This window comes from Rattus norvegicus, chromosome 2, assembly GCF_021556685.1.
Source record: "Rattus norvegicus strain SHRSP/BbbUtx chromosome 2, alternate assembly SHRSP_T2T, whole genome shotgun sequence".
In the NCBI taxonomy this organism is placed as follows: Eukaryota; Metazoa; Chordata; class Mammalia; order Rodentia; family Muridae; genus Rattus; species Rattus norvegicus.
The window spans coordinates 27,778,266-27,803,728 of NC_141535.1; the positions used below are offsets into that span (position 1 = coordinate 27,778,266).

Genomic DNA, 25,463 nt, shown 5'->3' on the forward strand with positions numbered 1-25,463 from the left:
GAAGTCCGGACTGACCCTGCCTCACACCAGGGCCTAGCAGGGGCTCCACGCTGCCATCCGCTCAGCCAGCCTGCTGTCCTCCTTGTAGTCTAGGGAAAGGAGACCCGAGCAGGCGCACTTGGGCACAGGGACGTGGCTGCAGCCAGGCTCTCCGCCGGCCGCCAAGGATCCGGCTGGGTTACAGAGCCGCGGCCACTGGAGGAGACCGTGTGAGGCGGGCGCAGCGCCCCCTGGAGGCCGGGCGGGGTGGGGCGGGGTGGCAGAGCCCAGCGGCCGCTTTGCAGGGCGGCCCGGGCCTGCTGGGGACTTGGGCTATTTTGTGACTGCACCATCCACCCAAGCCTCATTACCACCTCTTAATGAGACCCCTTTACTCCGTGACGTGCAACCGCTCCATCTCATTAAGGAAATCGCTCTTCAATGCTGATTATTTTATTTGCAGCCATAATTATATTTCTTTCGGCTAAATCACGGTTTAATCGAGCCCACATGGAGGGCAGCAGCACTAATTACGGCGGGGGATGCGGCGGCGGCGGCGGGCGCGGGCCGGCCGGGGCGGCGGGGGTGCCGGGCGGCGGGCGCGGCCGCGGGGCGGCGGGCGGGGAGGGGCGCCGGCGGGGGGCGGGGGCCCGGGCTCAAACACAACAACTTATTACTTCTAATTCCCCAACTGTCACCAAATCACCTGCACGAAACAAGAATCTAATTTGTTAAGCTGGCATGTCTGCAGATGGAAGATCGATCTTCACTGTAGATTTCTCTAATTGAGTGAATATAGACGCCCGGAATTAGCTGCACTCGGGCTGCTGGGAGGGGACAAGGGACGGGGAAGGGGGGGTGGTAGTGCGGAGGGGAAAGTGTGGTGGGGGGAGAGGGAAGGAAAAGAGAAAAGAGGCGGGAGACACGGGGTCAGAGAGGAGGGAGAGTGGAAAGGATGAATGGCGTGCGGGACAAAAACAGGAAAGGGGACGAGGAAGAGAGAATAAGGCTAAGTGGAGAAAAAAGAAAGCAAGAATGGAGGAAAAGCCGAAGAATGAGAAAGATCCTACTTGCAGAAGGCTAATTACCTATAGAATCCTGCCCCCACCCCCCATCTCGCCCAGCCAAGTGTAAAGTTGGCAAAGCCAAGACCCTTGTCATTCTGAGCCGGGCCAACTGCTTAGGAAAAGAGAGAGGTTGTGATGGAGACGCGGGGCGGGGGAAGGGGGTGGCGAGAACGCTGGCTTCTGGAAGAAATGGCTTACAGAATTACATTTGTTTTTCTTGTGATTTTATTAAAAGTCACTCCTCATCTCCAGAATGCGTGAAAATATCCACTTTCCACTCAGATACACCGCATTAACTTGTTGGAGGCAAATTTGTTTGTTTGTCTATATTATTTATTCGCTACATAAGATTGATGCAGTCTTATTAGCGCTATATCTAGTTATAGAAAGAGTAGGGATGGGACTTTTTCTCTTCTTATTCCAATTACTAGCCTTGTCACCTAACTGAATAACGGATATATGATTATTTATCCTGAGTAAATAGAGATAAGAAAAGCAACGAACTTAACACATACAACAAAACCTGTGTGCCACTTATTATGTTCCGTGTGGCTAATTGGGTCCATTAAAATAACAGGGCAAAAGGTAATACAAAGGAAGCTAGGATAAATAGTACAGCCACAAGGCAAGTACTGATTCGTCATTGTCTGGTGTGCTTGTTTCTGCATTGAGGGCCTCCAGCGACAGTTGTTAGAAGGAAAAGGCTAGAGAGAAGGAAGCAATCTAGGGTCTGGCGGTTGAGCCCGTGAAGAGTCATGCAAGGGAACTGTCTGGACGATCTGCTTGTAGTTTGCCAAAGCAAAGGTGTGCAAAAGTATTCAAAGAAACACTATCCATCCATCAACCCACCATTCATTCATCACTTCCTGTATTGCCTCAAGCTCCCGGGTTGTGACATTAGTTTGGGACAGAGATCTTGCTTCTCCGCGCCACTGGCAAGCCCCAGCCCTGTAGGTGACCAAGCAATGTACCTTCAGCGCACTGCTCACAAAAGCGCATAACTAAGTACACAGGTCATGTATGAAGCCCTGCTCTCAGCGTTGGAAGAAGAGAGAAGAAGATTGGGAGCTTAGGTCTGTAGTCGAGGTTCTTGTTTTTGTTTTGCTTTAGATTAAGTCAGCTCTGTTTGGAGACAATACAGGCTAAATGCGTCTTGACCTCATGTCCCTCAGCTCGGGGCTTCGGAGGTCTGGAGGTTTGTACTAGGCCCAGACCGGTTTGACTAAGAGTTACAGATGCTCCTCTCTGCCCTGGAGAGCCCCCACCAGAAGAGGAAGGCGCTTTCTCAGTGAACCGGCAGGGGCACTCAGCCGAATCCTCCTTGGCTGTGGTCTCTGGCAGAGGACTCCCAGAGAGTTCTCTCGTGCAGAGGAGTGTGGAAGCGCCCATGGGGGGCACCCCTTTGTAGAGACTTTGCTCTCTCAGCTCTTGGTTCCACTTACCCACTCCCGCGAACGAGCCGCGGCTGGAGCAGCTAAAATTCCGGGTTGGCCATGTGATTTAAGGACGCTTACCAGGACAGGGTGGACACTAAGGCTTGGGGAGTACCACTTCTTGATTCCCGAGGTGGATCTGGAAGAAATCCTGGTCATTGTTGCAAATGTTTTGGGTCCCCGCACCCCCGCACCCCACCCCCACCCCTCTTGCGTCCCCTCCCCACGTTTTAATCTCTTCTTCCATTCTGGAACGAGCCTGAGCGATGCGATCTGATGTACGGTTGCTTTTGGGTTATTGCGTATCTGGAAAAGTAAACAGGATTGTTCAAGTCACTTGATTTGTTTTCCGTAAGCAAATAATACCCCCCAAAGCATGGCTGTAATTTACCACGAATTAAAATTGATTCTTTTCATCAGGCAAGAAAATAGGAAAATGTGAGATCGTTAATTATTGAGGGAGGCGCTTCTCATTAAAGGGAGCAATGTTACGATTCAGCATCTAATGGCAGGGATGTGAATAACGACGCGCCATATTTCAGCCCACTGTCTGCACAGAAAAGAGCCGTTCACAAACAACGCAAGCCTACAGTTACATTTAATAAACACCCGAGATTCCTGTAAGTGGAAAAAGCAATTAGGGCCCTGGGCATACTCCCCAATTCTTCCTGGAGAACCCTCTATATATTTTTATTTTCCCTGTCTCTGTCTGTACAAAGGATTTGCAATGATAGCAGAAACACAATTAGAGAGAAAATCAGAATTTTAAACCTAATCTGCATAAATCCATCTTTTGGGCTTGGTGCCGGGTCTCTCCATCCCACTCTCTTCCCCTGCCTGGCCCACCTACACCTTATTTCTAAGGCTCGTTCCAAAATGGGATGACAAACATGGGTGGCATTGTATAGTGGGTGTACTTGTAATTCTCATAGCTACAAGATTTAAAAAAAAACAAAAACAAAAAAACAAGCACCTCTCTCCCAAAGTTGACTTCTCACAGAGCCACCAAGTTCTTGGTCTGGGGCTCCTGCCAAGGGAGCCAGGAGCCAGTTCCCTGGCCTTTAACGGTCCTTTGTGCTTTCTTTAAAAGGAGGGGGGGGGGTGTAGGAAGAAGAAGAAAAAAGATTTCCCTGTGCACCGTCCCTTGGCAGGCTCTTGTACAAAATTCAATCTCTATTTTTTATGAGTAGTAAACTGTCTAAATAAATTTTATTAGGGGCAACCAATATATTTTCTGGTAGTTCCCTTTGTTCCGCTTCTACGTGTGTGTAACAGTCTAAAACCTATTTATTGAGGAAAAATCACTGGATCCGTCATAGAAAATCCTTTTACTTTGCTTTGAAGTGATTTCTGAAGACATTCTTGTCATTCCGAAGATTTGGGGGCCATTGCGCTAAAGCCTCGCCTTGTTAGGGACTTCAGTTCCCATGATCATGTGGGAAATGCTTTGAATTATCAACAGCTATGGGCCTGACCGGCACTTTCCCGGCTGCCCCAGGAACGTGGGAAGATGACGGCGCATAAAACTCTGGTAAATACACCTCAAGCGCTGCCCAGGTGGATCCAGACGCTGGCCAAACCGAGTTGCAGAGCTAGAACAGAGAGTGGGGCTAGCATTTCACACCCAGGCTCTCTTTGCTTCCCCGCCACGCCTGCTGGCTGGCAGCTCCGGGCTCCAGCTCGCTCCCTCCCCACCGCGACGCCCCCAAGCTGCCCCGTCACCCCCTCCCACTCTCAGATTTCCCTTTTTCTTTTTTTCCTCTTTCCTCTCTCCCTCCCCTCTCTGAGGTGCTTGTGCTCTGAAGTCTTGGAAGAAATGATTTAGTTTGTTTATACTGCTATAAAAATCAAGACCAATAGAAAAGTCATAAAATGAAGCGGGCTATCAATCACGCCGCAACATTGTTATTCAGTGGTTACTAACAGAGATGGATAATCCTTTGATTTTGTCCTATTGTTATTACTGATGTGTCTTCACATTAACTATTACACATTCATTTATCGACCTGAAAGATACAACAAAACAGAATATACGAGCGAGTGCGTGTGAGAGGACGCCAGGCACCGAAGGCAGCAGATCCAGAGCTGCTGCGGGATCCGACACCAGCGCTGTGAGCACACACTTGTAGGCTCGCGCCTGTTCTCTTCCCAAGTGACCTCTCAAAGTCTCTCACTTAAGCAGCCAGGTCACCGCAGGACCGGACTTCTCACACTCTTCTACCGAGCAGGCCACCGGTATCCCACCTTCTGGTTCTTTCTTTAGTCACTTGACTACACCTCTACCGGGCTTCCAGGCCTGAATACCCAGAAAGCCTGAAAACCTCCCTGGTAGTTCGAAGCCCCAGGCCAGTCCCAGGGGCGTGTTCTTGTGCCAGGTCCTGAGTGTACAGTCCCACCCTGGGAGGCTGAACTGTCCCCTCCTGCTGAGCGCGCCCGAGTTGTCAAAACTGGGGAGCACGGGGGAGGGTGCATAGAGTAAAATGAAGTTGCTACCAGAGGGGCTTGGAATTTCCCTTTGGGGAAAGGGCACCGGGCGCTGGCCGAAAGCCCCCAAGCTCCCAAGCGTGCTGCGGTCGCCTAGGCTCCTCCTAGAGCGCATCTCTGGCTTCCAGCTCCTGCAAGACCGGGTTGGTACCCGTTGCCCGGCGGCCGCCGCAGCTCCGCCAGGTTCCGAGCGGCGGAGTGAGCGGTCTCTGGCTCTCCGAGACACCCGCGTAGCCGAGACCCTGCACTCACAAGCGAGCGTGCACCGGTGCAAGCCCGCGCGCCCGGCTTGTGCACCGCAGGACTTTGAAAAGGGCTGAGGAAGGGAAAGAGGAAACAAAACTGCTCCGGAGTTGCTTCGCCGCCTCCTTTGTCTCCTTGCTCTTCCCTGTCACACACACAGTAAAGGACACACACACACACACACACACACACACACACACACACACACACCCTCGCATCTGCTCTCAGGCAGCGTTTTCAATGTTTTGTGTAAGTCAATTGGGCGACGAACAAAAAAAGCCATTTGTTCGGTATTATTTAAAACAGACTTCAGAGGGCCACCCTTTTGTGGAAGCTTTATTTGCACTAAATGAATAATCTTAATTGCATCACCCTCGAATTAAAAATCAATGTTAATCAAGTTGGGAGCAGTAAATATCAGTTTTCATCTTGCCTTGGGTAGAGGGCATTTTTCTTGTGTTGCAAATAAAAATACAAGTCAAATAACTTTAAAGGGGCATCATGTTCTGCTGCAAATACAATTGAAACGGATTGTTTGGGAGCAGATCAGAAACGGTACAGAATTTTGCACTTAATTTCCTCAGTTAACATTTACAATAAGAACCTCTGGGCTTGACAGCCAAGTCTAAACAGTAGTAAATTAGTACAAATTTATACTGATTTTACTCTAATAATCGTAATAAAAGCTTATAGATTTGGCACTAATTACATAAATGCCTAATGATCTTGAAAATTACTCTGGTTAGAAATATATTACTAATCTAAACTTTGTTGTTGGCTGGCTCTGAAAAATCAGAACATTAGAAATGGTTCGCTTCACTTGTGCAAAAGCACTTTAAATTGTTCAAGTAGTTTAACATATCCAAGAGGAAAATAAAGAGCGCTTAACTTTATTTACTGCCCTAAGTGGCTTGGGTCGCCTAGCTGAACTTAGAAACTTTGACCGAAAGAGCAGGTTGGGACCTGGCTGAGAGTGTAGGCCCATCGGGCAGGGGGTCCTGGAAAGTAGCTTCTGGAATTCTGGGGGAAGGCGCACTGGCGAAGTCTCCCCCGCCCCCAAAGCGTACAGCGGACTTAGGCAGAGTAGGGGGAGCCAACTTCCTCTTTACTCTCTAGGCTCGCGCTGGGATTGGGGCTCAGTAGGCCACAGTCTGGGTCTCTAGCGAAGGCCTGCAGAACAGTGGCAGAAATTTAGGGTCCTTCCAGAGGCGGTAACTTGGCCGCCTGGTGAGCTAGAGCTTCGGCTACAGCGGTCCAGTGTGGTCTAGCTGGCGCGGGCAGAGGCGGCGGGGGCGGGGGTGCTGTGGGATGTGTGTGGGGGTGGCGACTCTCAGGTCATGCAGAGGTCATGCCCTGCTTTGATGTCTGAACTGCTCCTGTTCCAGGGACACCCTAGCTCTGAAACACCGAGCTGCGCCTGTGAAGCGAGCAAGGCAGGACCAGGAAAGGGAAGGTGTGCCTGGAGAAAATCTCTGGGAAGAACTGACGGAGGCTCGGCCCAGAGGCCCAGGGCGAGGCCAAGGTGGCCGCTGCTGCTTTAGTGGCTGCTGGAGGCTGGAGCTGCCTGGGCTGCGGCCGCCGCCTCCTCCCGGCAGGCGCAGGCGGGCGGGCGGGCGGAGTGGGGGACTCTCCGGGCGCTGACATTTGCAGGCTGCCCTCCTGATTGGTCCCCTCGCCGAGCTGCTCACGGGTTCATTCAACTGTTAAGCACCTCCCCGTCTCTCTAAAGGACATTATAATGCAAGAAGCCCCCTTTTTAACCACAAACCGAATTTTCTTTCATTTAGGTGATCTATATATATCTATATCGTATAGCTTATAGCTTATATCTATTTTAAATAACTTAAAGCCGCTAAAATTTGGGGGGGAACAGCTTTCGCCCTGGAGCGGTGCGCGATGCTGTCTCACGCCGACCTCCTGGACGCCAGGCTAGGTGAGTGAGCGCCTCTCACCCGGGCAGCCAGGAGAAGCCGGGGCAGGAAATTGTCAATTTGTTCCTTATTTTACCTTAATGCGCCCTAAATGGACTAATTTCTTTAAAAGTAATTGTGCTGTATTAAAGTTTAATTTGATTTAACATCGTCTTAAAAAAAATCTATGGAATATGTAGATTCCAAAACAAAACGGAGTTGGGAATGCTGACACTTTTGTTTTTCTTATTTTTTCTTCCTCTCTCCCCTTCGTTATTGTTATTATTATTATTTGGAAAGGAGTTCTAGCCCGCGATAATTTGTTTGGAGGTGTTTCTCTCTGTTTTCACTCTTGTTTGCTTTGATTTGGAATTTCTTTCATCTTTTTTCCTTTCTCCCCTCCTATCACTTCCTCCTCCTCTGAGTGTGCTTAAATTTGTTTTCTTTAAAAAAAAAAATCTGGCGTGAAGGAGAAGCGGCTGTATGAAGGTAGATCGGCTAAATGTGCTGGTTGAGAAGAAAACTCATCCTCTCAGACATCCCTGCCTTCTACAGGGACTCGGTATTGCCAGTGCCTGGGAAGGACGAGCCGCCGTTTATTTCTCAGGAGAGAAAAGTTGAATTCTCTAAAGTTTGATTCACTGTTATGGCTATCGCGTTTACTCGAATTTCTTTAGCGCTCTCTGGGTTACCGGGTTCTGGGTTTCCGGCTTGGGAGGCTTCGGTGATGGATGTGACTCCAGTTCCCAAACACTTTCTCTGATTTGAGGGGGAGGCGGAGCTGATTTGGGTTTATTTTGAGGGGTGGAAGGCTTGGAGACATATTCGTCTTCCGAAAGTCAGAGGGAATTGGCCAGAGTTCATTTAGCGCCTATGGTCAGGAGGAGCAGCCTCCAAGGCCCTCTCTTATTTTCTTTCTCTCTCGCATCCCCCGTCTAAGGATTTTCTCAAGGTTTCCTGGGACACCAGGGTTACAGTTAGTGAAAGGACTCGGGCGTCTTTCATTGTCAGGCCTGGGAGTGGCTTTTTTGTGGGAGACACAAGCTGTGAACCACTAGAACGGGCTGTGGAGAGAAAGGGAAGGCCAGGAGATGTTATTTCAACCTAGCTGTCCAAATCCTGGGAAACCGGGCTGAGGACCAGGCAGTTTCCGCCGCTGGGCGAGCGTGGGAGCGGAGGGAGCGGTGGATGGGGCTGAAGCAGAACCGCTCAGGGAACACACCGGCTCCTCACGTCGCCAGGACAGTACTGATCGAGACCCCCTTCCCTCCTCAGGTATGAAAGATGCCGCCGAGCTTCTGGGCCACCGGGAGGCGGTGAAGTGTAGGCTGGGCGTGGGGGGCTCTGACCCTGGGGGCCATCCAGGGGACCTGGCGCCCAACTCCGACCCAGTCGAAGGAGCCACTCTGCTGCCGGGCGAGGACATCACCACCGTGGGCTCTACTCCTGCTTCGCTGGCGGTGAGCGCCAAAGACCCAGACAAGCAGCCGGGGCCCCAGGGCGGCCCCAACCCCAGCCAAGCCGGCCAGCAGCAGGGCCAACAGAAACAGAAGCGCCACCGGACACGCTTCACCCCAGCGCAGCTCAACGAATTGGAGAGGAGCTTCGCCAAGACTCACTACCCCGACATCTTCATGCGTGAGGAGCTAGCGCTGCGTATCGGGCTGACCGAATCGCGAGTGCAGGTACACCGGGCTCGGGCTCGGGGGAAGAAGGCAAGGAGGGAGTGGGAGGGTCGAGCACAAAGTAGGTATCGTGTCCTGCTGGGATCCTGGGCTGTGCGCCTGTTGTTACTGCATTCCAGGGTCGGAGGGGTCCCCTACTCTGTCCAAACATCGGTTAGGACGACCGACAGGCCCCCATGGACTTCACTGTAGCCACATCTCTCACCTCAAAACTCCTCATATGCAAGCCCCGTGTTCTGGGACTGCGGGGTTCAACTCCCTCCTCCGAAGAAGGGAACCTTCCTGTCTCCCCAGAAGCTAAGCCCAGTGCGCACCTTGCTCCAACTCTACTGACAAATATTTCGGTACCCCGTTATGAGTTTCTATTACGAATTTGGATAAATGGGAGAAAGGTCATAATTATACAGAAAACAAGAAAGAAGAATCACGGTGCAATGGTTGCCTTTAAAAGGACGGGGTGGCATCCTCAAACTTCCAGGTGGGGTTTTAGCCTCTTAAATATCACCCTCTCTGGTCTTTCAGGCAAGTACCCTCAGCTTCCGTTGTTTTCAAAGGCTTTGGCCTTAGGTAATCTACTAATGCGCCGGGAATACTCCACCACCTATGAACTTTGAGTTTTTAATTCTAATAAAATAATTAAGATTCTCCCAAGGAGCAAGGCAGGACACGAGCACTGTGTTTTGTGGATATTTGACCCAAAAAAAGAACTTTTCAGGTCAGAAAGGTTACATCGAAATGGAGGAATTCGTTATTGTGCCCACAGTTTTATCCAGCCACTCATCAAATTGCGATTATATGAAATCTAGGAAATTTCACCTGTATCTCTTATGAAAATTGGGAGAGAAAAATGTAAGATTAATGAACCCCATTTTTCTTTCTTTCGAAAAGACTGGCAAGGTGTACTATTTCATTGGCGGGCTCCTGGACGAAGCTTAGCGCCTAGCTTTGAGCTATCCACGGTGCTGAAAATATTTCGTTGCTACTTAGAACCTTTTTCTCTTTCCTTCTAGAATCTTGGGTGGTAAGCTGAAAAATTTGTTAAGCCAGTGCTACCTGATTTTGCAAATGAACTTTAAGAACTCCAGATTTTTATATTTGATTGGTCTGGAAATTAGAATTTATTTCCATTCGGCATTTGTAGATCATCTAAACGGGAATACATACTTTTGTTCTAACAAGAAACGAATATCCCAGGGACTTAAAATGGTCAAATTAATAGATAAATATTCACAATGACTAATATTTTTATTCAATAAAAATCTTGGTATTTGTTAATGAACTCCGAAAAGCTTGAACAATGGGGCAAAGACATTACACGTGTGAAGAGTACTAATTATACTCTATATTACAGTTCAGGCATATTAATGTTCTTTAAACCTTCACCTTACACTTCTTTTTAACTGTGGGTTCAAACTGTCATAGAAATATACAAGCCCAATCTGTGCCAACAATAATACTTGATTGTAGGCTCAATATCGAAGAATCAAAGTCCACAAATTTACTTTTTACCCTCAAGAGGAATCTTTGCTATCAATTTTTGTTTAAAAGAGTGCAGTGCTGTATCTTAACCTAGACATATTGTTAATTAGTTCAAATTAAAATAGAACTTAGAATCACAAATAAAATATAATTGGATGGCTGATTTTTATGAAAAAAGAAAATGAGGTCTATTAAACTTTATTAGGTCTTCCAAAGGTTAATGGCAGTGATTCTTTTAATAGAAAAAGTTATAAATGAAATAAAATATAAACTGTGTGGTAGTTACTTTCAAAAAGTACACAAAAGAATATGCAAGAAGAAAGAGACAAAGTATGTTAATTGCTCTAGCATAATGTTCAACCAAAGATAATAGCTTGAGCCTACTGTTAAAAACAATTTAATAGAACAGCAATTTCAATATTTTTTAAAAATAATGTTTCATAGTTTAAAAAGTAATCAGATCAACATAACCTTCTTAATTAACATTTCAAAATGATTAACATTATGTAACGTAATGCAAAAATAATTTATGGGAAATGTATTTACTTCACGATTCACTGTACCATTGCTCCTTGACCAAATTCAAATTAAATAGTAATTGGTTTACATTCTTATATGATGAGTGCTTCATAGTTTTCTTTATAGTTAACAGATTGCCACACATTCTTTCCAGTATGTGGGCCACTGCACTGATTAAAAATGATCTAAACATTTAACTTAGTGCGCATGCATGTTTCCAAAGATCCCTTTAAGTCTAGACTGAATCACCCAGTATTTTTTTTTTTGTCTTTATCTGGACTCTATCACATTTTGAAGTGTTTACTAAAGCACCTCTACTCACATGGAGGCCACTTCCTGTATGGTGTTGCTCCCTTTTTCTGGATAGTGTAATAAAACCATTCCTTTTATAGCATGCCATTATTAGAAACCAATTTCAGAATTATTTATAACCTGGAATGGCTTATTAAGCAGCAATGCGAGAATCATGCAAATTACGCGATCAAATGCAATATAATAAGCATAATCATTAGTCTCTAGCACGGATTAATTAACTTTCAATATTTTATTTACATAAAAACCAAATCAGTGAAATAACTTCTGCACAGTCAGGCTTGCCTTTCAATATTTTATACGAACAAAAATAATGTGCTGTAATTCCATTGACCGTGTCCCCTAGAATGGCCCTGTCACCTGCCACATCTTAATAGGGGGACAAGCTGAGAGTATTTTCTAGTTTTCTAATGGAATGAGAAATTGCATTTTCTTCCTCTCCCAGCACTATTAAAGTGTAATGAATTCGGCCCAGAGTTCACGGCTGGCTGATCGAAATGAACCTGAGATCTGGGCTTTAATACAGCTCCCCAGATTTCCTCCCATATCTGCACATTAATCATTTGCTGGATTCCAATGAGGTCTTCATAAAGCATTTGCTTCAAGTGTGTGTGTGGGGGGGTATTCTTTCTTTCTCCCCCTCTTTTTCTATTTCTGAGCCATTTATAGCTGGGGAATTAAACGGGTTATATATTTTAAAATACATTTACAGTATGTCTATATTACTGTAACAGCAGATATCATGAAAGTAGATTTTTAGATTCCAACCCCCATTAGATTCTCACTGTTGTATTAAGCATTTTTCTGAGGAGAGCTGCATTTCAAACTGAGTACAAAGTTGGGTCTTTGACTGTGGTTAATATATTTCCTGGAGTTGTCATCAGTGCATTCCAAAAATCTCCCTTAGGTTTTGTCTGCATTTTAACCTGTCATGCTCTAGTTTTCAAGTGGAAACATTCACATTTTAAAAACATATGCATCGTAGCTTGCAATGAGAGTGCGCAGGCTCCGTGTAGAATTTCCCCCTTGAATCTCAGCAAACCATGAAACATTAAAGACTTTGTAGCCATCCTTTGACTACTAACCCTCAAAGATAATTGAGCATGATTTTTCGATTATTCCTCTAATATTCCTTTAACAGTGGTTCTTTTCCTTGTGTGCACGAGCAGAGTCTGAATTCAGAAGCCTTTTTGGCAGCAATGTTTGCTCTTGAGATTCTGCTGAGCAGTTTGACATTGTTTTCTTTCTGTCGCTTCTTTCCCCACGCCTTCTGCCAACCTCCAAAACACCGACCCTTTAGGATTCACTAGCTCTGGGGAGTGTTAGGAATTGGTCTTGACTCTACCTTTCAAAATGTTCCTAGGAAGTTGCAAATTTTGGACACTGACAAGCCTCAGTCAAGGGTGTCCGACTTCCCAAACTAGTGTCAGATGAATGCTGCAAAGGGTCTTTGCAACCCTAGGTCTCCTCACTTTCCACCCAAGGCCAAAGGCTGCTAACAGCTCAATCCAGCCACAAAGACCCTATCGTCGCCATCGGGGCCCTGAAGCCTCACTAGTCCCCGAGGCACAACTCTAGAGGGCTCATGCTAAGGGCATGCTATTGGGCATCAATACTGGGTTCAGTGGCATTGTGGGAAATGATGTACAAACTAGAGAAAGATAGAGTGGTGAGCGAAGTCCTAGGTAAGACAGGAAGACAAGGGCAGACTCAGAGAGAATTGTAGGCTGCAAAGCGGTTCACACTGGGAAGCAAAGATTATGCCTGCTTGCATAGCTATAAATTCTTAGTTTACCAAGAACGAAGGCAAATATACCCATATCCTCTTCACTTCACTTCAGCTTGCAAATCAACGAGTACATAGATCGGATTACCAGATAAATCACCTTTGGAGCCAAAATTCAGAGAGCAGGTTGTGTTGGCCAACTTTTAAGAGGAAACTAGTTAATATCCGGTCTGCCCCCTCCCACCATTTTATAGTTAGTATCGGTGGTTATCTCGCTAACTAGATTTTGAATGAAAAGTCTGCCAAGTAAGCACACCGAGAAAGCCCCACTCCCTTGCAGATAAAATCCAAATAGATGGAGATGGGAAATTATCAAGGTCGGATAGGTTGGTTGTTTAAGGATCACGCAGAGGAAATTTTGCTCTTTGATAGTGATTTTCACATTTGTAGGCACATTTGCCCTATAGGCTCTGAAATCCCTGGGCCAGAATCAGAAAACAAAAACTTGTTTTATGGATATTTTAATAGACAGTTCTCCCTGAAAAAAAAATGTCCACTGTCCCAGCAAATTTAGATTTGCATCTTGACCAGCATGAGTTTTAAAGATGACCTCCTTTCCTTCGTATTGGTCAGAATTTTGCTTTAGTTTATAAAACGAGAGGCGTGTTGGGGTACGTGCAGCTTGCAGGTATCAGAGGACGTGTTATCACGAATGTGAAGTAAGTTACTGTAAGGCCTAGATCGAAGGCCCAGGCGTTCCGGACTCAGTCAGCAAGTTCCAGCACACCCGAATGGCGCAGAGAAAGGCGCCCTCAGAGTGTTTTGGAAGAGAGAGGGGGAGGAGCCTTGTGTCAGTTGCTCCAAGCTCTGAGGGAGAAATCAGAAATCAAGGTAGCAACCAAATAACACCGTAGCTCAGTGGCTCACTTTGCCACACGGGTCACTATATTAACCTCTCTGCTCTGTCAACCGTGATGTTAGGGGCTTCCTTTGTCTTTCGATTTTGAAACTGTTTATGTCATTCGTGGCCTTTCATCAATTCCCAAATTTCCAGTGTTTCTGAAAATTCTATACCCCATCAGTGCTATAAGACATGCTATTAAGCCACATGGGTACTCATGTTTATCTTCATTTGTACACCTGTGGGTCGAGCCTTGACACATGCCTACTTGACGACAATGCACAGACTATGCCAGAGCGCAGCGGGTGGTGAACGCTGCACACCGTGGTATGTGAGGTGCTGTTTGCTCGGTGCCTTCTGGGCTAGAGGGCTCCGCGCCTTGAGAGCGCCGAAGATTCTGCGCTCAGTGGCGGTAAAGGGGACGTGCGTGGCTCCGCGGCAGCGGCGGAGAGCCCCGAGCTCGCGCTGGCCGTGGGGTCGTGTCGAGCTCGGAGCCGTCAGTTTAGCCTGGGGCTGAGGGATAGTGTGAAGCCGGGCTCGGGGGACCTGAAGCTCCGACCCGGCTCGCTAACCTCGTGGGGTCTTGTCTTCCTCCTCCACTCCCAATCCCCGCCCGCTGCAGGTCTGGTTCCAGAATCGCCGCGCCAAGTGGAAGAAGCGCAAGAAGACCACCAACGTGTTCCGCGCGCCCGGCACGCTGCTGCCCACGCCGGGGCTGCCCCAGTTCCCGTCGGCCGCCGCCGCCGCGGCCGCCGCCATGGGCGACAGCCTGTGCTCTTTCCACGCCAACGACACCCGCTGGGCGGCGGCCGCCATGCCCGGGGTGTCCCAGCTCCCTCTGCCGCCTGCGCTCGGCCGCCAGCAGGCCATGGCGCAGTCGCTGTCCCAGTGCAGCCTGGCGGCGGGGCCACCGCCCAACTCCATGGGTTTGTCCAACAGCCTGGCGGGCTCCAACGGAGCGGGGCTGCAGTCGCACCTCTACCAGCCCGCCTTCCCCGGCATGGTGCCCGCTTCCCTCCCCGGCCCCAGCAACGTCTCCGGCTCGCCCCAGCTCTGCAGCTCTCCGGACAGCAGCGACGTGTGGCGGGGCACGAGCATCGCCTCCCTGCGCCGCAAGGCGCTCGAGCACACAGTCTCCATGAGCTTCACCTAATGCCGCCGCGCGCCGCCCGCTGCGCCCGGGCGCCGCCCCCGTCCCCTCCCCCAGAACCCCGGCCGCGCGCGCCGGGATGCCAGCCCCTCCCCTTCCCCGGTGTCCACCGTCCTTCCCGAGCCCCGGCGAGGTCGCCTCCCGAGTTCCCTCCCCGAGCCCGGCTCCCCTCGCCCCGTGCTGCCCGCCGCCTCGGCCTCCCGCTCGCCCAGGTCGTGCTCGCGCCCTCCTCCCGGCCTCTGCCAGGCGGCGACCCGGGCCACACTTCGGTCACCACCCTCCCGAACCCCCACGACCCCGCCTCGCCCGCGCCTCCCTTCGGGCTCGGTCTCTCCCCGAGCCTCACGTCCCTGCTCTCGCGCTCGGCAGAAAGCATCCTTCCCGCCATTTTACTTACCAGGGAGTCGACTCAGGATCTGAAATCAGACACCAATGGACTGGTTTGTGGGCAGAAACACGCACTCACGCACACGCACACACACACACACACACACACACACTAACCCACGCTCAGACACTACACGCGCAAACACACACCGTGCATCTTGGTCACACACGGACGTGTTCAAGGTACAGCACAATGTTAGGGATTTTTGTCTTAAAGGTGGACAAGCATCTGCTACCAACCGCCTCAACTGAGGGCCCAACTGATGTCATTTGATTTAGCCCCGTATTCTTTCTCCGACCTCCTCTCTTTCTTTCCCGGACCACCACCCTACCCTGTCTATCCAGTCACGTCCATGCAACCCTCTATTGGCTTGCAAAAAAGACCGCTTTCTTTACAGCTCGGATTTTCTTTTCTTAAGCTCAACTGTGTGAGGGGGTAGAAGGGAAGGCTTCTCAGGAGGAACAAGGCAGCGGATTGGGTGGCTGGAGCAGACTTAGGCACTTATGTGATGAAGAGGTGGTCTTTCCCATTTTGATAGGCCTTTCTAGGAAGAACAAAACACACATGTAAGGAAAAAATTTTTTCTTTCCTTTTTGTAAAAGCAAAAAGCCACACATCTCTTTTCTAGATCCTTCAAGACTGGTGTTCGTTTTTGCTTCCTTTTCCGTTTTTCTCTTCTCGCTGCTCTGTGCCCTTGGTTGTTTTGTGGTCGTCCTATCGCGTCCTTCGTGCCCCCTCGGCCTCCTGCCGGCCGCCGGTGGATGCAGGCGGACATCTACAACCCTGCAACTTTGTACAGAGAAACACAATCAGCTCTTTCTGCATGTGCTGGTCAAATCCAAACCCAGAGAACAGAAGCGCTTTCTAAGAATGAACAAACATGTGAAATAGGATGTTTTGTGTAGATAAAGCATTCTTGTTACATACTGGTCAATTTGTGGTATGTTTTAACTTAATGTCTGTGCTTATTTATGGACTTTGGTTTTCTTAATAAATGTTTGAGCTAATATAAAGCATATCATTTGACTTTTCCGGACGCGTTTATATTAAGTTAAATGTAACTGGAGAAAATAAAACCGTTTTCGGTATGTGGTACAGAGGATGATGGGTTCTGGTGTAATGCTGACTGGCAGGAAGCGGAGGTCTCAGAAGGGCGGGGAGAGGGAGAGCCTTAGCTGGGGAGGTGGTGGTTGGGGTGCCTGGGCCCTTCGCCCCTGCAATAGACTCGGAATTTCTTCCTGGGCAGCGCCGTGAGGTCATTACAGCGAGGCTGACTGCTGTGCAGCACACAGGGCCTGGCCTGCAAGGCCTGTCCGGCGGGAAGCCCGAGGCGCGAGCTTTCCACGCGAGCTGAGTATCGCGAGGCTTTGGGCCTAGCGCCGGGCTCTGGGGCAGGGCAGGTGGGCAACAGGGTCGAGCGCTGACACGACTCTCGGGTTCGTCGACGGAGGCGCGGAGGGCGCCCCCCGCGGACTGCACGCGCCTGAGGTGAGGGCTGTGGCCAGAGGAGGCCGCGGTTAGAAAGCCTCAGCCTTGACAGCCGCCACGGCGTATCGCTAGGCCGCGACTGGTCCGCCGCGCGTGGGCGCAGCTCCCCAAGGGCATTGTGGGTAAGGCGGCCGCGGGCCTCTGCTTCCCGGGCAGCCCTGGCGGTGGCAAAGGCAGGATTCCGGAGAGGTGGCCCGTCCCGAGAGACGCCTGGTTTCTCCTCCGGCGTCCCCCCGTTGGCCTGCTCTGGTTTTCTCTTAGGAGTCCATGCTTCCAGGTGCCAGCTGACCTCGGAGTTAGTTCAGCCACGTGCTGCCCGGATTTCCCCTCAAGGCGCGGTAGAAATTGCTGTTTCTTCCGGACCAGGCGGCGGGGAAGGTCGCCGGCGTGGTTTAGACCCGGAGGCAAATCGATATCACAGCCTTGCTTTGGAAAACTAACCAGATCAATCTGAAATCTAATGGTCCTTATAGGCATTGGGAGGGCACCCCGTTTCCCACGGGAGGATTTCTCATTTGGTTGCCGGACCCTAAAAGCACCCTTATCCTAGATTACAGTCTTGTGCCAACCTTAAGACCTACATGTAATGATCAACAACCAGAGCACAAAGGATCCCCTCAAAGGTGAAGGCAGAAAGGAATGATTTTCTATGATAAAGAAAACCATCTGTTCGTATTACATAAGGGATTTTTAACTATATGCAAGTCAGCGAATTTACAGGGTCTTTCAGTTGTACATTTCTCAAAGAAACATGAACATAGTAAGAGAGAAGGTCGATAATTTTGGATTTCATATTAAAATGCAACCTATCGTTGCATTTGAGATAGGGCCTGTGTATGTAGCCCAGGCTAGCCTGGAACTTGAAGTGCTTCTCCTGCCCCTGCATCCCGAGAACCAGACCACTTGCACACCATGCCGGATAAAAATGGAACATTTCTGTACTTTTGAAATATTTCTTAAAATTCAGGAAAATCTTCATGTTTATAAAGCATCAGGAGATGAAGACTAATTTTTTTTTGCATGTCTTATGTTCTCCCTTGTCTTATGCTAATGCTTAAAAAAAACCTTTTGGATACCATAATGTCAAGCTGCATTCAAGAGATCAGTACAAATCACCGCTGATGGCTTCACTAGTGAGCATGGAAGGTTGTTTACAAGGATGCTAATTTTACAGCTTTTTTATGTTGCTATAAAGCATAACTTTATGATGTAGGAATGCAATAAAGGCTGCTAAATAGAATCTTTAAAATTTGTATTTCTCAAAGGCAAGGGAAATAATATCTTTCTTTCTTTCTTCTTCTTTTTTTCCCCAAAAAAGGGCTAACTCAGAACACCGATGAGAAGCTGCAATCAACTGAAGTGATAGAGGTTTTCAAAGACACGTTTTGTAATGTCGTGCTTATTTTACCAGCGTTAAAATGAAAGTATAGAGAGTTTTTCACTTGACCTGGCTCTGGGATAATATTTGTTTGTGTGGTAGTGGGTGGTGGTGGTGGTGGTGGTGGTGGTGGTGGTGTGTGTGTGTGTGTGTGTAATAAGAATCCTGAACAGTTTAAAGTCATATGTACCATTAGGATAGGAGAAGGCTAACCTAGCCAAAGTGTTGAGGTTGACAGTTTAACAAAGATAAAGGCAGATTGAGAATCTCAATTACAAGCATGAAAGGGTTTGCCTTTTGAGGGAATAAAAAAAAAAAACCCAACAGAATAATATTTCATGTTATTTTTACTCATTATTGAAAGCAACTCTAACTGCAGTTTGCTAATGTTATAACTAATTAAGGTTAGTAAGGAGCAAGTAGCAGTGTAAAATATCAGAGTGCAAGTCAGATGAGCACAGCATGCTAGCCGTCCAGCCTCTGATGAATCGCACTTTGCTGAGTAGCCCTTTTGACATCTGTTACTATCTGCAAGCCAGAAAAGTCAAAGTCCATTATGACATAACTATATGATTGCTTTATTTCCATATACATATTTATCCTTGTATCTTAATTTTCTTCTCAGAATTGGCACTAAGTATTCTATGTACCATATGAGTAATGATGTAGTAATGATGCTGCATTTGCTTTTGCTGTTGATGGAAAAAATACGGTGAAGATGCTAAAGATGATGTCAGATATTGAGCATAAAATGGGATGCAGAACAATTCTGGTAAATGAAGGAACTTGTAAGGAGTGATACACAGAAGAGGAAGATGGAATTCCAGCTCTGGGGTGGTTTGTTATTTATTGCTCTCAGTGACTTCGTTCCCTGAAAATGAAAACGTTTTTAATCTGCATGGCGGACCTTGTGTTTTAATTTTTGGGATAAAGAAAAAGCTCAGCTCAGACAGATGTGTACCCTAATGACGGTAGTTAGCCTGTCAGTTGAAAGAATGTAACCTTCCCTTTCTCCCTCTCAGACATAAAGATAATCTCATCTGAGGGCATTTGTGTGAAGAAATAACAACATGGCATGGTGGAACTACTGGCTCATTAATCCTGGCATCTACTTCCTACAGGGCTCTTGATTAGCTAGATTCATTCATAGGGTATTTCAGAGTTTTGATTTGTCACCATTGGCTAGGTTCACTGAGTTCAGGCTAAATTGAGCCAGAAGCAATGTTTATTAGTAATTTTGTAGTACAGGCTACCCTAATAATTCAGCCCAAACATCTCATCTGAAAAATATTCATTCATTCTCGCTTCTAATGTGGGCTGCAGCTGTGTTCATAGGAATTGAAAGAACACAAGTGATTGGGCATGTATTTTCTAAATTATTAACATGATAGCTAATGGCTGTAAGCCCATCGTCATATCCAATACAGAAATTATGCTTCATTTTTAAAAACAAAAGCAGCAACGAAGGGGGGCCCTGCCTGCTCTCGGCTCTTATCAGTGCAGAGCTTTCAGTAAAGGAACTATTAGTGAAGGAACTGGGCCTGTTTAGCAGAGGAGCAGAGCACTCACTGCTTCTGGCCTTTGTTTTTTCTCAGTTATGCACTATCAAGATAAGGCGTGGGTTTATGAGATTTCCTATGTGACAGCACCAAGAAAACTCTTGTATGAGTTCCACAGAGGATCTTTTTCCAATTCTGACGGTGTCACAGTGTTTAAGCAGGCACAGCTAATTGTTTGTGTAGCTAAGCTGCATCTCCCATTCTCATGTTCCAGGACCCGCACGTCCCAGTTGCCATCTGTAAGGCCATATTGGATCTCCGTCGCACTTGTTGCCGTGGCTCTTGCTGTCATAATCTCACTTCTGAAATAACTCCTAAGTACCAGGAAATACGTAATTAACCTGCATGCCATATGCAGTATATGTTCTTTATAACTTTCATTGAAATGTCACGGGCTTTCTATGCTTTTGTTCACAGTACTTACTGATTCCATTTAAGATAAACTCAAGGTCAGACTAAAAACCGTAGAAACCTTTAACATGCAAAAAAGTATCATTCTTAGGAAATTAAAAAAAAACACACTGTAAAACAGCAAAATACAGCATATATACTAAAATTATTTCTAGATTTTTATAATCATAAAACTGAAGTCACTGAAACTAAACTGACTTGTTTAAAAACTATTCTTGTTTAATTAACTAGACAAAATTTGTAAGAGGGTCTCAGTGGCCTCAAACTTGAAAGATTTTGGCCTCAACATTCTGAGTTCTGGGGTTACTTTGTTTTAATGTCATGTATTCTGCATTTATTTTAGAAATTCTATTTTCAGAGGGTGTTTATTCACTGTCTTCTCTTCAGTCCCTTTATCTGAATCCATGTCTGAAGTACAGAGCATGTGATCTCACTCAATCATGGCACACATGTAAAGCATATTCCTGATGTGTGAACGAGGAAACTGAGACTCAGCCAAAGGTCACACAACAGGTGGCAGAGATGGTTCCCCAAGTCCCATCTTCGGATTATTCAGCAATACTGAAGTGACATGTAGACATCTCTCTTAGCAGATTTTCAGGGGAGGAAATTTCCTAAATTTAAAGTTTAATAACTCACACTTGTAATTTAAACAAGGGACATGTTAGCTGCATAAAATAAAGGTTCAAGCATCCAGAAGCACCACTTTCTTATGAACCGCATCCTTCCAGAGGCTAATTCAAGAGAGTTAAAATGTGCCACACAGAAACCTCTTTACTGTGTATGAAGTCTTTATCAATGAACATGTTGCCTTGTGACGTGGGCTCTGGGCAGAGGTGGTAAGACACTTTCACTATTACCCCATACTTTCAGGAAGATGGGACTGTAGGTGGAGAAAGGAAGACCCAACTGTGCATAGGTAGTGGCCCTGTAGTCTTCGGTGTTTCAGACAGATGCTTCTTATCAGTCCTTGAAGGACTTCATTGAGGGGGGGCGGTCTCTTGGCATTGGACATTAAATAGTTACAACTCAGGATAAGCCACTTTTCCATTTTCTCCTTGTGTTAACTAAACACATCATTAATCATACATATAAAACCTTAGTATCTGAATGAATCTTTTTTATTTATTTTTTGGTTTTTTGAGACAGAGTTTCTCTGTGTAACATCTCTGGTTGTTCTGGAACTCGCTCAGTAGGCTAGGCTGGACTCAAACTCACTGACATCTGCCTGCCTCCGCTGGGACTAAAGGTGTGCATTACATGCCCAACGTTAACGGATTTTTAAAATCATCCAGTTCTGATTCCATGACCACAGCAAGTGGTCTTGCAGGCTCCACTTGAATGCATGGTAGATGTCTAATCTCGGCCCACAGTAGGGAAATTCTTTTATTAAGCCTAGCTTGCCTCTGCGCTCTTCATTCAGTCTCATCTCTTATTAAGGGCTGTCAGATCTCTTAATAATGAATATTTTTAGACTTGTTAATACTTTCGTAAGTTGTCATTTCACTTTGTAGCTGTGGTAGACTACCAGATAGACTTTATGTCTAAGACTCTAATTCTGATGTGATTGATAGGGCAGATTAGACCAGATTTAAAGTGGATAAAGGCAGGTTTCTTAGGAGGCAGCTCTTGGGTGAGTTCATTGATCTCAAAGGTGGCAGTCAGTGAAGTTACAAGTCCAAGGTAAAGTGGGGCTGTTTTATGGATCTTGAGCAGGGCATGATGACCTGTGAGCGAGGAGCTGTGATCATGTCCATATATGGTAAAAAACTGAGGCCCTGGGTGGGCACTCTTGGGTGTGTTGTCAGAAATGGACGGACAAGGAGTGAAGATGTATTAGCCTGGAGTTTTCTCCTTGCAGGAAGGGTTGGGGGAAGAAGAGCAAATGGCTGTCTTAACTTGTGCAAGGGGTGAGAAGGGGTTGTGGCCACACAGTGACAAACTCTTCAGACAACCTTGCCAACATGGAGTCAGTGGTGTAAGCTAGGAATTTGGGGAGCTAAGGAACCTTCTAGGGATGTGCAGTGCTTCTGGTGGTGAGAGTGAGTCAGAAAGTTGTGGATTAGTCTTCATGTTTTGGCCCAGAAACCTTTGCAGTTGGTGCAGTGGGAAGAACTTCTGTGGATTCTTCTGACTGTAAGAGCCTAGCAAATGTGGACACTGTAGGGAATCTCAAAGTTGGCTTAAGACATCCCAAGGCCAAGTTCTTAGCATGAAGGCAATCTATTTGCCCCAGAGGGACAGGGCAGGGATAAGGGATAAGAAAGAGGGAGAAGGGAAGAGAACAGAAAAGAAAGGAGGAAAGGGGCAAAGGGGAGAGAGAGGAATTAGAGGTATTTGTCCCAGGGGGAGGGGTGGGGACAAAGGACTGCCTCTGGATAGAGAGGAGCTAGAAGTGGCCCATAATCAAGTGGTGGTTTACAAAGGTAAAGGGGAAACCTTATGCTAGGATGAGGTGTTTAATTTTAATTGACATGTTAATTAGATGAGCCAAAGGGAGCTTTGATTGCTGGACTCCAGTACTTTGATAGCTGGACCTAGGTAGTCAACTTTAGGAGGAGGAAGTGTCTAAATAAAGGTATAAACCTTAGTGGCTAGCTTTAGGAATGTGATCTGACAGATTTTAGCAAGGCAGAGAGAATGGGTGGGAAGGCTAAGGCCTGCCAGAGCCATGCTCAAGTGGACTTGTATCCCTTCAGGGCATTGAGTGAGCAGAGCTCATCCCTAATCACAGTCTTCGTTTCCTCATGGTAAATAACCTTGGTTTTCTCATCTAACAGAGAGTTATGCTTACAGATCAATAACAAATTTTGGGCAAAGGCAGGGTGCAAGAGAAATATATGACACCCAAGCTCTAAAGGGGTACAGCCCATATAATTGGGGTGATAAAACAAATATATTTAGAACTAATTATTTTAGAGACAGTTTTTAATGGGCTGGTCACTCAGTGCCTTGATACAAATCTTAACTACAACTGGAATCCAAAGAAGCAGGCCTCTGTAGGGGAATGAACTCCTGGGCAAGGCTTCCTGAAAGAGGTGAGTTTATAGGACAGCCAGGCACTGAGTGTCTTTGTCTATCTTGCCGGAATTCTTCAGATCTTATGTGTAGATCTATAAAGTATGTTTTAGTTGTTTATGTATTAATCATTAAATAATCTACTATCTCCTAAAATATGGAAACTGTAACTAGATCTGGTCTCTAAAGTAGATCAGGGCAAGGCATGAGGGGCCATTTTGAACTAATATTAATAATGATTTATAGTCTAATATAGTACATGTGTACTTGGTACTGATGTGTGAGTGTGTGTGTGTGTGAGTGTGTGTGAGTGTGAGTGTGTGTGTGTGTGTGTGTGTGTGAACATGACACAAGCTAGTCATCTAGGAAGCGGTAACTTCAGTTGAGACACTTGCCTTCATCAAGCCACCCTATAGGCAAGCCTGTTGGGCATTTTCTTGATCATCATTGATAAGAGAGGGCCCAACCCACTGTGGGAAGTGCCACCCCTGGACAGGAGATTGTGGGTTATATAGAAAAGCAATTGAGAGAGCCATGAGGAGCAAGTCTATAATGTTCTTTCATGGTCTCTGCTTCAGTTTTTGGTTCTAGGCTCCTGCTTGGGTGTCCATCTTTGCTTCCCTCAATGATGAATATGATCTGGACATGTTAGCCAAATAAACCCTTTCCTCTCCAAGTTGGTTTTGAGTCCTGATCCTTATCACAGCAGTAGAAAGCAAACTGGGCAGGATATATGGACAGAGAGAGGGGGAGGGAGAGAGACAGAGACACAGACAGAATGAATGAAGATGCATATAAACTATGATAATCAAGGTGAAAAAAGTCACTACTGACAGCAAGTAACATGTTTCCATTTTCACAAAAAGAGATCATCCATGACTTGTGGTGAGCACAGTGCTCACTTCAAATAAACCAGGCACCTGAGGGAGGCTAATTACCTTTTCCGAAGGACTGGGGGGCCATGTAGTATCTTCAAAAAGGTAATTTAGTAAATGGCGCCCTGGTATGTTGGAAGAGTTAATATGCCACTCTTGGAAACTCCAGTGACTAGACTGTTTCCACAGTAGAGGGAGGAGCACACACTTGCCAGGAAACCCTCTATCTTAGATTTCCCCAATGGAAGACTCAAGAGTGTCATTTTCATTTTAAGCCTAGCAGCTTCTCTGAGAACTGTTTGTAAGCTATGAGACATTTAGATTTGAAATTATGGTGAGAATTTTCCCTTTAGGCAGAACTACAAAGGCTAACTTTTAGGTAGGGTTTGCTTTGGGTACAGGTTAAGAGATTATTGTGTCTTGTTTTAGGGTTACTATTGCTGTGATAAAGCAACATGAACAAAAGCAACTCAGAGGAAAGAGTTTATTTGGCTTTTGTATCCTAAATCAGTCTCTTAGGGAAGTCAAGGCAGGACTCAAACTGGGTGGGACCCTGAAGACAGGAGCTGAGGCAGAGGCCATGGCTGAGTGTTGCTATTTGTTTGCTCCCCATGGCTTGTTCAGCCTGCTTTTTTATAACCAGGACCACTAGCTTAGGCTAGCACTACCTACAATGGACTGGCCCCTCCCACATTAATCACTAATTTAAAAAAAATGGCCCATGTGCTGGTGCATTCCTTTGGTCCCAGCACTTGGGAGGTAGAGGCTGGTTCAAGGCTAGCCTAGTCTATATAACAAGTCCCAAGACAAACAAAGCTCTGTACAGAGAAGCTGTATCTAAGAAGAAAAAGAAGAATAAAATAAAGTAAAATGGCCTTTAGGCTAGCCTACAGCCTGATCTTATGGAGGCAATTTCTTAATCAAGGTTCCATCTTCTCAGATGACTAGCTTTGTCAAGTTGACATAAAATTAGCCAGCACACCTCTCACTGAGGTAGGCTTTTCTTTTAGTTGTAGAGAAACAGTTCTGTCCTATTGCTATTTTGAGATGTTGGGGACTCAGAAGAAATGCAACATGGCTTTTCCATGTTGCCAAACATGCTGTAGTCCTTGATTGGCCATTAGTGATAGTGTGATTCTGGCACAGTCATTTCTAACAAGACAGTACTCTGTGCTGCTGATGCGTATAAGGCAAGATGATTTAAAAATGCTTGTTGGTCAGTGTCTGGGCAGTGTTATTTAGTTTTCTTTTTTGTTCTTTATTCTAGGTATAGGGATTGATTTTGAGTCAAGTCAGTGTGTTGGCAAGGGGGTAAAAAGGCAAGCATATAACATCAACACTTGTTGAAAAGTTGTGTTTCTGACAACATCCCTAGCCTCCTTGTAGTAGGACCCATGGAGGGGGGTTGGAAGTACATAGGAACTGTTTTCTATGTTTGGCAACTATGGTTGGAAAATG

At 46.6% G+C, this 25,463-nt stretch overlaps 1 protein-coding gene and 1 long non-coding RNA gene across 3 annotated transcripts; both read left to right on the forward strand.

Annotated features, from left to right (window-relative positions):
- The first annotated feature begins 6,959 nt into the window (after positions 1 to 6,959).
- Positions 6,960 to 15,161, forward strand: Otp (orthopedia homeobox). Its single transcript, NM_001100523.1, is given in 3 exon segments — positions 6,960 to 7,139; positions 8,392 to 8,801; positions 14,361 to 15,161. Coding segments are annotated over 3 exon segments (978 nt in total). The 5' UTR covers positions 6,960 to 7,102; the 3' UTR covers positions 14,892 to 15,161.
- Positions 15,162 to 16,888: 1,727 nt separating this feature from the next.
- LOC108350223 (uncharacterized) lies at positions 16,889 to 19,041 on the forward strand. 2 transcript variants are annotated; one of them, XR_015677614.1, is made up of 4 exons: positions 16,889 to 17,041; positions 17,315 to 17,387; positions 18,083 to 18,188; positions 18,768 to 19,041. It is a non-coding gene; the product is annotated as an uncharacterized LOC108350223 (long non-coding RNA). The 2 variants fall into 2 exon arrangements; XR_015677620.1 differs by lacking the exon at positions 17,315 to 17,387 and having other exon boundaries at positions 16,890 to 17,041.
- The last annotated feature ends 6,422 nt before the right edge of the window (positions 19,042 to 25,463 follow it).